At 41.4% G+C, this 11405-nt stretch overlaps 1 protein-coding gene across 1 annotated transcript; it reads right to left on the reverse strand.

Annotated features, from left to right (window-relative positions):
- Positions 1 to 5905: 5905 nt before the first annotated feature.
- LOC139714825 (cardioacceleratory peptide receptor-like) lies at positions 5906 to 7207 on the reverse strand. The gene has a single exon (XM_071626482.1). It carries the CDS (start codon positions 7164 to 7166, stop codon positions 5913 to 5915), a length of 1254 nt encoding a protein of 417 aa, XP_071482583.1. The 5' UTR covers positions 7167 to 7207; the 3' UTR covers positions 5906 to 5912.
- Positions 7208 to 11405: the final 4198 nt, after the last annotated feature.

An 11405-nucleotide genomic window follows, 5' to 3' on the forward strand; every position in this document is an offset into this window, starting at 1 on the left:
TGTACCGCCTTACCCTGTCGTGTACTTTCTGTCACAGTTTATTCCAAATGAGGGAAAATCAATTTGACTCTTTGGTAGACGCTTTTCTCCCCCTTTCGCCCCATTTTTTTTTTCACTCAAACTTACCCAGGCATGGTAAAAACATCTCTCAATCGTTTGAAGCCCAAATACATATTTGCTTTTTTTTGTTCCTTTCTTATCATCAACGCACACTCAGTCACATGTATTGTTGACATTTAAGGCAGACATTTCGCTCAAATTACTTGGACCAGTTCGTGTTATACATCCACACCTATGGATTCAGTGATTCATGAGGATTTTTTGCTCGGAAAATTATGAAAATAAGATCTCTTCATAGTTGAACGTAATGAAAAGTTGGTAAGTGAAGTCCATACCGAATGCACTTTATTCTTATTCCTAATCACCATTTCATCTATTACGTAACTGCAAGGGATTGGTGTAACGTGCTTTCCTCACAAACGTTACCTTACTCCTAAAACCCACACAGACTTTGTACAGTGTTCAGAAGGTCTCCGTACACCAGAGGTTAAAAGAATTACATTCAATGTTGTTACATACAGAAAAAAAGGAAAATGTTCAATCCATTCTCGAATTCACATTAATTTTGTAATTCATAAAGTCCACAAACAACAACGACCAAAAAAAAAAGCAATGGGTGTCTTTTTTTTGGGGGGGGGGTGGCGTGGGGTGGCGTGGGTGGAATGGGGGTAACGGCTGGAAGGCTGATGTTGTTCTCTTCACTTTCTTGACACGCACAGTGTCAAACAAATATAATTCACTGCCAATATTTGTTGACCAACCAGCTGGCACACGTTGCAGTAGGGTGCACGGGCAAAATCTGCAGGCAATTTAGTCCAATAAAGTACAGAAATTCCAGAAGTAATAAAAATCCCTTGAAGTCCACGCTGGATTGAACTATTGCTGATTTAAATATGTCTTGTGATAATTAATTTAGGCAATGAGTGACTTGATGAAGCTGTGTGTCACAGGTTTTAGATTGTTTAAGTGCTTTCTTCTCTGTTTGTGCCCACATAGCTCATCTATCCCTCTCCCCTCAACAAAACTCTATCTTGCATTTCTTGACGTCACTGACAGACTTTTAGGTCTGCTGAAATACACTAACTATGCTTTTAATGGTATGCACATTTCCTTCAATCAGATGTATCCCTAATCTCGAAATAGCAAGACAGGTTACACGTAAAAGCATCCCACGCATTTACTGTAAGTTGTGTCTGCACGCCGTAGACACCACCCTGGAACTTTCCGACGTCGCTATGGCAATTAGGAAAGGTTTTGTGGTGTTATCTAATAAGACATGGCTTGCTAATGCTAGTTTATGCAATTTTCAAGATGGATACATATATTAAAACGCAAGTAGATTTGCTTAGCCTTGTCATTTATGTACTGTTAGCGAGAGTTATTGGTTGGCGTGTACTGCAACACTATTACATAAAGTATACTCAGTTGTACAAATGTTCGTCTACATGCTACTAGTATAAACATGGATAGTTTTACGTTTTCTTCAGTACATTTGCCTAAAAAGGCGGAACCCTAATTTTGCATTTAATAGCTTCATTCTTTATAATACACTTGAACTCAAATGGGCTGCATCTGCATTCAATGCAATTATTTCTATTAGCAGCGGTGTCATTGTCATTGTTGGCATATTAACAGACCTTACCGTGACGTTCGTGGAATTGTTTAAGTGAATAATAAATTAGATTTTAAAAATGCAATTTGATGAAAGATGCTAATAAATGCGGCTTTGATGTTTCGACATTGCAAATTACGAAAGATCCAGTTCATTTTGGAGAGAGAAATCGACGAGCCAAGGCAGAGAGCATCTCAATTCACTGCAATAGTGTCCACCACAAACAGCCTGCAATTTAGTCGAGGCCAGCTCTCTTGCTGTTTATGAGGATGGCACTTTGGGGATGAACGCCGTCATTTGTACAGCAGTGAGTGGTTGGTTGAGGATGGGTGGGTGAAGGGGGGGGGGGAGTGGGGGGGGGGGGGAGGGGGCTGGGTGGGCAGGTGGATGGATGGATGGACCCGATTAGGACACGATGGGAAAGACGAGTTCAGGGGAGGTCGACAGGTATTCTTTCAATCTTGGGCTGGGGAGGGGGAGGGACGTTGTCAGCTGCCCATTAAATACGGCGGCCTCAAACGCCTGATGTTGTGAACATAAAATGGGGATAACATCGATTGTACTGGCGACGTTAAAGTCTATGATTCACGGTAGGAGTGAATAAGAAGTGTAAAGTGAATTACTGTCCTGCGCGGGCATCAGAAGTCCTACTTAAATTTATAACAAATCATGGTCTGCTTGTAGGGAATGAGGACTCTTGCGAGAGATGTATGATATATCAAACGCGGCATTAACGAATGGTCATTAGCAGTGTGTATACTAGACGGATAAGTAAAATGTATCATATACTGTGCAGAAAAAGCTATGATTCATAGGTCTCAATAGAAGAAATGAGGATCACGAGAACCAGAAAGTGTCACAATTTTTGACACGGCGAACCAGAAGTTACATGTTGCAGAGCATTCTGTCGATCATAACTTATTTCCTGTAATAATAATAATAATAATTACAATAAAGATGATATGCACTCGTGTATGTGAGTGTGTGTGCGTATATCCTTACTTGACAAATTTCCACTTTCATTCTTGTTTTGCGTTAATATACTTGCGGCCCGTGTAGTGTTACAACATCTTTCGATCTAACTCACCAAGTTGTTAGCAAGATTTAATTCGCCACAACAATACGAAATGAAATGGCAACATTGCAAAGCGAACCAGCATCGGTAGACCGAGAGGAAGGTAGAATAGATCAAGCACTTGCATCCAAAGCGGCACAGGAAGCAGCATTAAAGGGGAAAATACAGGGAGAGAATAGAATTCACTACTACAACTTTATAGTTCATTGGTCACTGTTACTGATTCAGTTCAGTTCACTTCAATAGCATTAGACGTAGTAGCAGTCATAGCACATGCACTATAGCACCAATCGGGTGCTGTTCGTTATTCCGAAGGTTCGCTATTCCGAAGGCTCGTTATTCCGAAAATGAAAAAGGGTTCGTTAATCCGAAAATTTGTGGCGTTATTCCGAAGGTTCGTTATTCCGAAAATTGGTTAATCCGAAAATGAAATTCGGAACAATGAACCTTCGGAATCACGAATCTTAGGAATAAAGAGCCTTCGGAATAACGACCCTTCGAAATAACGAGCTGTAACCGCAGCAATCATTGTCGTCGGAGTACTGGTACCAGGGGAAGCTGTAGCGGGAGCAGTAATACTTACGTATATAGTGGAAGTCATCGTCTGAGTACAGGTCATGTAGTAAAGCCTTGATGGTAGTCCTATTGTAAAAATGGTTATTACAATTCTAACCATCATATGCAGTTTAATGGCAGTAAAAGTGAATAAAGATGGTTGCAATAGTAGTATTACATAGCGATCACAGTAATAAAAGATTCTTATAGTAGAGGTAGTAGTAGTAGTAGTAGTAGTGATAGTAGTAATAGTAATGGTAGTTGTAGTAATAGTAGTAGTAGTAGGAATGCTAGTAGTAGTAGGAGTAGTAGTAATAGTAGTAGTAGTAGTAGTAGTAGTAGTAGTAGTAGTAATAGTATACATAGACGACCCAGTAATAGAGGGAACGGTGACACAGCATCTGCTCCTACGACAGTAACTCCGGTCTTTTTTTTTATCCAAGGCCTTAGGGTTAAGATTAGTGTTGTGATATGGTTTTAGGTTTATATACATAGCAGTTTGTCGACGAATTTTAGGGAATTTTGGCGTTATTCGCCTGAAAGAAATGCGCAGTTTAATTCGTGTTTAGAAAAAAAAAATGGCTATCTCTATTACCTAACATTGTCTAATGTTCAACTTGAAAATGTCTCGGGATATTTTCAATTTCAGCACTTTCTTGCTTCATGAAGCGTAAAGTACTTTGAATTGACCTCTTGGAATGCCTGTCACGCATGACTGCTTCTAAATCTTGAAAGCAATTTTCATTACTTTGTGCGAAAGTCGTCTTTTCGACTACGTTTCCTTTTCTATAAGGTTAGCTCAGAAAAATATCATACCGCTGAAAGTTTGATTTTTTTTTTTCAATCGATGATAGACCCTTTTGTCGTTGAAATGGGTCACTATCAAAATCCGTAAGTTTGGCATCACAGTTGTAGTAATAAACACTATAATTATGGCGATATGCACCGTAGTGACAGACGGACATTGCAGCGGTTCTCGCTATCATGTTAGCGGTAGTAAAGTAGTAGTGGTAGTAGTAGTGGTGGTAGTGGTAGCAGGGGTGACGGTAGTATTAGTGGTACAGTAGTATCAATAGTTCAGTGAAGCTGTCGTTAATAGTCGAGTAGAAGCAGGAGAACAGGGAAAAAGAAGAAGAGAATTATAAGAAGAATAAATAAAAAAACGACATTTGCGGAAGCAGTTGTTTCTTTGCATTGCCAACAGCCAGATGACAACAAGCCCTTTTAACAAGGAAAAAAAAAAACCCGGACGAAATACTGGTTCAGCTATGACCCCAAACATATGCAAATATACGAAATCAACAGGAAATGAAATAATTGATGAACAATAAAAGTATTTACACGTATGAATTTACAGGTAATATATAATTTGTCGTATGGAACAGAAGTTGCACAGTTAGGACGAATATTGATTTTTAGATCACTTTCTCCTTTTTGCATTAGCATAACGTTCGGCAGGTGCACACGCCCGCCGTTCTGAGAATATGCAATGATGCCAAGAAAATCGACTATCTTGAATTTACCCTTAGAAATGAAATGCAAATTGGAGGATCAATCTAAATCACATTATCAACCCTTTGCCAAAATCGCTGACAGATATCATTCTTTTCATCTTGGGAATGTCATAGTAATCTCTTTCCGCATGCCATGCCACGGAGTAATACACTTAACAGCTTATCTATCTGGAAAACCTCTTTTTCTCTTAACGATTGCCACATCTTCGTCACGTCCTTGCGCAGGGAAAGACGATTTAGTTTTTACTTTTTTAACGAATAAAGAAAAAAAAAGCTGGATTACCAAGCTCGCTTCAGGTTTCAGTATCGACTAACAATCGTGCAGCTGGATCATGTTCTCTGCAAGACCTGGAGTCTTTAAGATCTACAGTCTGCATTCTATATTCGGAGACAAAAACTATTTCAATCAGTTTAACTCGTTTTGAATTCATTCAAAGAGCCATGGATAGGGAGATAGATATTCCAAGTTCAGCTTTATAGGAAACCATACTTCTCAACTGCGACATAATACACCGTCATGTACAAGTGCACGTGATATAATGTGCTTTGAAGATTTGAGAACCTCGATATTCCCTTTTCAACTTTCCTTGTCACGGAAGATTGACTGATACGCTTATCTGTCAGATATTAATGGACAATTAGTGTCAGAAGCGAGGTGAGGTCTATTCAAGTTTTTTCCCCCTAACTTTTAAGGACGAACTTTTGTCTCAACACCATTTCATTCTGAAATGACCTCTATCATTGATGACATTCTGCATGGATACAAAGAGGAATATAAATGCAGAGGGTCTAATGAATGCCAATCAGTGCCATATGATGATAATCAGGATTTTAAAAAAATGCCTGCTAACCAGCTTGATGACGTTAGGCCTGGTCCTGCTCATTATTCATATTATTTATCTATTCATTTAGCTATCTTTTTTCAAATCTATACACGCATTTTCTCTCTCTCTCTCTCTCTTTCTGTCTATCAGGTTTTTTTTCGGGTGGGGGGGAGGGGGTTGAGATTGGGGTTGGATGGCGGTTGAGGGCGGAGTACCTTTATCGTAACGTCCGCACGAGACAGACGTTGGTTCTGTCCGTCTTTGATCGGCACTTATTCAGTCCTGCCCAGCCTTCCCCTGCACTCATGGTCTTTTGCCGGTGGGACTGCCCGCGAGTTTGGAGCCTCCGTGATGCGGGTGATTACGGACGAGTCGGCTGGAATCTTGGTGAATTCTGTGCGCGAGTTAGACGAGGAAAAGCGGACTGAGTAGCGGTTGTAATACCCTCCCTCACTGTCCCCTCGCGCACAACAGCATAAAAAACGGTTCAATGACAGACGGAACTCTTTCCAACATCTTTGCGATGTGTTGAAGTACAAGAAAATGTAGGGATTCGTGGCGGAGTTGGCTACGGCAAAGATACCAAAGAACGCTTCCACGAAGGGGTTGGATGGGCCTCTGAATGTGCCGAGAATTTCAACGATAAAGTAAGGCGTACCGCAAAGCACAAAGAAGAAAATGATAACCACGCTCATCTTCAGCGTCTTAGTTTTAGCTTTCGTGAGGGTGTTTCCAGGAGCATTGCGATTCAGCTCGATTTTGTTTTTCTTACTCGCTCGCTTCGACCGCTTGCCCGAAGTCTCCTGAGCTTTGTCCCAGATTTTCTTCGAGATGCGCAAGTAGGCGAATGTAACGATAAGGAAAGGAATGAGAAAAGTGATTACTGCGATGTACGTGATGTACGTGACGCGGTGCCAGGCCGGTTGGTTCCTGAACATAGAGCCACAACGTGGCTTATCTGAGCGAATGCGCTGACCCCACACGTAGAGCTGTGGTAGGGCCAGGGTGCCGGCGATGGCCCACGATATTACGACTAGCTTCCACGCGACAAAGAACTCCTTCAAGGGCTGAAGTACGGCTTGGTGACGGTCGATGGCCATGAGCGCCAGCATGTTGGCCGACGATATGAGAGAAGCGCCCTGGAAGTACATTACCAGCTTACACATGAAGTTCCCCGCTTCCCAAGTCGATGACATTAGAATGATAGCTGTGGGCAACATTGAGAAGAAACAAACAGACATGTCTGCACTGGCGATGCCTAACACGATGGTGTTAACACGAGACTTTCGTCTCCGGTTGAGGTGCATCCAAATCATCACCATGGTGTTACCGAGCACGCCCAATCCGAACAACACCCACAGACTCCATATCTGTATGGTGCTGACTAGTTTCATCATGTTGCGTGTTTTGTCCGTGTCCGTGGCCAGGGTGGTGTTTGAGGCTTCCGTGGTGTATAGGTCGGGATCCTGCATCCAGTCCGTGAGCTCCATGGCTGCCGAGGGAGGGGTCATTATAAGGGAAGGCATCCTAGCCGTACTCCGGCAAGCTAGTCCAGGCTAGCACGTCCCCGCACTATATCTGCAGGAAAAAGCATAAAGAAGAGAAAAGAGACTTGTTAAAGTATGACATTTCAAGCAACACCTTGATAATTCCTTCACGGGGTTACATAATATTTCCAGATATAAGTTAAAGCAAGACCATACAAACAGCCACACTAGATGTTCTTGTGCAGTTAAATTGTGTGCAGCTTATTTTGATTAAACTAGTCGTCAAAATCACTGTTGGATTTCAGTGAAGACAAACAAGTTTAATTGGAAGCCATAGAGCTGAGACCTGGGGTCCATGAGTTGGACAGTTTATAATGAAGATTGTAAGAGACTGACGGGTTCCTAAATAACATCTTCTGTGAATAATGAGCAATTAAATATCAATAACTGCTCAAAGAAACCATAGATTATATATTATCGTTAAAGCACTACTCATTTTGTTTGTTTCGGACAGAGGAGGACTGTTTCAACCTTTCGATCAGAGCAGGACGAGTTGCCAAATTCAGTTTCAGTTTAGTTTGTTTCATTTCTCCACCTGTACAAGTGATATTAATTCTTATCTATTAAAAAGAATCACTAAAACGAGTTTGAGTTCAAGCCACCTTCTCCTCCAAAAGGTCTCTCAATGCCATGCTAATTGGCACTATTTTTGTCTCATTTTCCATTTAGTTGACGGATCAAGAGCTATAAGGCAAAACATGCCAACTTATGACAGGTAAACACGATCATAACCTGAATAAATTGTAGTTGTGATGATTATAAACAAGATAATTATAATGATCACTGTCAAGCCCGGAAAATATACCAAAGCAAGGTCGCCACGTATCCTACTTGATTCAGGGAGCTCAGAACAGAAGCGTACTTTGTAAAATAGATAGATAAAACACGCACTCATTTTCGCCCGCACGCGCACGAACACACAATAATCAAGATGGCTGCCTTTCCAGCGCTATCCAGAGTTGAACCGAGAGATCCATTATGCATGAGTATTGGCTCATCGGCGGTCGTCCCGAGGGGGTTATAGGATTTCTACTTGTTTTATGAAAACAAATATTCGGAATACTCGTCAAACTTACGGCAAACACTCTCCCCTGTCAATAAAATACTTAACAACGTATTCAAATTTATGGGCATTCGTTTCACACATGTCTGGCAAATCTGGTTGTAGACGTGGATTTTGTTTTTGCGGTGTCCATGTTGGCTTGCCCGACAAGCCTCAAGCGCGTCCTGAGCAAAGGTAAGGGCAACCATCCATAACTTCCATGAAGGACGCATGGGCACAATTTGAATACATTGCAAGCTTGGCTTTTAGAGCACGTGACTTCAAGGGTCAAGAACGGTATATCTTAGAAAATCGATTATCATAACTTCTTGGTATGTTGACGTCACATTTGGCATATTTTGTGTGCATTTCTTTCTTTCTTTCTTTTTTCTACATCAGTTACCAGATCATCCAATGGTTGATACCCTCAAGTCATCGAATGAAATATTCGACCGGTTATCATTTTTTTTTTTTTAATTTGTGACCAATGATTGACAGGTGGAGATATCGCATTGAGCTGGAAAACGAAAAATAAGGAAAATTTATGTAGACACAGCTCTCCAGAGGAATAATAGCTCGGAGTAAATTGAAAGTGGAAGGACTTATGATATCTAGCTATTAGAAACAAACATAACTTAGATCAAGAATGAATAATGGGGCATCTGAATTAAAATAGGAACGCTTGGGTTGTGTTTGTGAGTAACAAAGCATTCTATCACGTGTCTTCACATACGAGCTTGGAAGGTGAGAAAACATGGCTGGTCCTGTTGAATTGATCTCCATTCGCTGCCCACCGGGGTACATTCGAAAACCACAAATAACACTCGTTAGCCATGATGGTGTCAGCGAATAATCATGTGCATCTATGCTTACGCTCATCGGTAACGGTCGACTCCACTAGAGAGTTAACAGGATTCTAGAATACATCCGAGTCAATCCAGCCTTCCCATTCCACATTTTTTTTTTTTTTTTTTTTTGGGGGGGGGGGGCAGGTTGGGGGCATTTTCTCTCTCTTCTTTTCTTTATTCAAAACACAACAACAACCCATTCCACGGTACCCCCATACTACCCGGGTTTCATCAGTGCGAGTGATTGGGCCGAATGCATAAAACAAGCAATTGCTTGTAAGCAATTGCTTCAAGCAAAAGCACAAGCTCGTCTAGCAAAAGGTCTAGCTCAAGCAATTGCTTAAATCCATATCCACAATCTTTTGCTTATTCCAATACCTTATACTTGTCCCGTACAAGCAATTGCTTGCGTTTTCAACAAAAGGGATGTCACGCCTGTGCGAACACAAGAACAAAGGCGAGTGTGGCAGCATGTATTTGAAAGGGCATTGTGTGTGTTGAAACATTTCCTAACATAGCAGAAGAGCTCTGAAATGCACACACAGACACATACACACACATCTATACACACACACGTATTACTGGCTAATTCCCATCACTGCAGCTTACAGCAGCCCGGATCTGCCAGATCGCACGTGGAGAGAGGTCTCCTCGCTCTCCACCGAAGTCAGACATCCTACCTGTTTTTCATCACATTTTGCGTGCTAACCACTGGACATTCTCGTTGTTGAAATGAAAAAGTTTCTTACACTACTTATGAGTCATTTCTTGTAGATTTATACCACTCCTTCACAAGCGTGGTCTTTCTTTCATGAATATGAAAATGATACTAAAAAGGGAACGTTCCGGTTAAGCAAAAGCTCAAGCTCATTTTACAGAGCTTGGAAAATCGTAAGCAATTGCTAGCAAGAACTAGCAAATGGTATGTTTTATGCATACGTTTTTAAGCAAATGCTTGGTCTCTAAGCAATTGCTTGCGGGCAGCAAGCAATAGCTTGCGCTTGCTAGCAAAAGCTTCTGCTTGCAAGCAATTGCTTGTTTTTATGCATACGGATTCGAGTAAAAGGCTAGCGCAAGCAATTGCTAGCGTTTATGCATTCGGCCCAATGGCGTAGCTGACCATTTCACTCGGATCTATCTCTGTAATCTTACTCTTTTAAAATCATATAAGTGAGGGGCGTTGTTATACAAATGATGCACAGGATAGAGTGCGTCAGTGTAGGCGTATAGTGCACTCGAGGGTATTTACAATTGTGAAACATGCACGAGGCGAAGCCGAGTGCATGTTGCACTACATTGTAAATACCCAAAGTGAGCTACGCCTCCACTAACGCTACGAAATAATCCTGTGCATCATTTGTTTTATAAAATGGGTCGAAAATTCGAAAACTAACAGCATTTTTCAGCGTTTTTCACGTACCTTTGTGGGTCAAGACGTCCGAAGATGTTCGTCCCAAACATTTACGCACGTCGCACTCGGAAATCCCGCACATTAAGTATAATGGGGGGTTGGGTTTCCGGACACTTAAGTTCCCGCATGAAAACGTACCTATTTTACATAGAATATGCAACCTTTACCTTAAAGACTTGATATAGACTCCTCATATAGGCCTACTAGACAACATACTCTGAAAACGGCGTGAGAATTAACCTGCTAAATCGTTGGATTGCCCTTCAAAGTGACTCCATGTACGCGTCCGGTCCCACAACGCTTGGTCTACTGTACTGTACAAAGTGTACGTATAGTAGAGTATACGTACGCCACACATGTTATGCACAAGTAAAGAAAGGCCGGCCGGCCGGCAGCCCGAACTAGAAGTTGTTTACAGGATTGACAGCGCGTATGCATGCAATTCAAACGTGCCGCCGCGCGCACAGACGATCGGCAATAGGATTTAACACGCAGTGCAATGGGACTAGAATAAAGGAAGCACACGTGACTCATTTCAGCGCTTCCTATTGGCTACATTCTTGAACCCATTTTATAATATTGGTTAGTAACATTTATATAGATAATCTCTGCACTCAATAGAAGGATATCTGTGTTGAAATATTTGTTGAAGACACTATTCTCTTGCGCCATCTTTGGTCCCCATAGCTTAAAAATATCTTCTAGAACGATCTGTGCTTTGATGAGAAGGTTCCGACAGTAAACAGGTCCAATCAGTTCACGGAAATCTAAATGACTGGTATATGAGCCAGTTATTTGTTTCTTTCTGCCAGTGATTTTGATTGGAAAAGCAGTCCTTTGATACTGTCTCTCATCTGCCAGGAAATCCACGTTCACGTTTTTAAAGAAATCATTCTCATGAAATTCTTATCGTCATT

The sequence above is a fragment of the Diadema antillarum genome, unplaced genomic scaffold (genome assembly GCF_040938485.1).
Source record: "Diadema antillarum isolate AM-2024a unplaced genomic scaffold, OU_Dant_1.0 seq00002459_RagTag, whole genome shotgun sequence".
Taxonomy (NCBI): domain Eukaryota; kingdom Metazoa; phylum Echinodermata; class Echinoidea; order Diadematoida; family Diadematidae; genus Diadema; species Diadema antillarum.

Excerpts from the sequence above, each read along its gene's own strand:
- LOC139714825 (XM_071626482.1), bottom strand. The coding sequence starts at position 7,166 with ATGCCTTCCCTTATAATGACCCCTCCCTCGGCAGCCATGGAGCTCACG.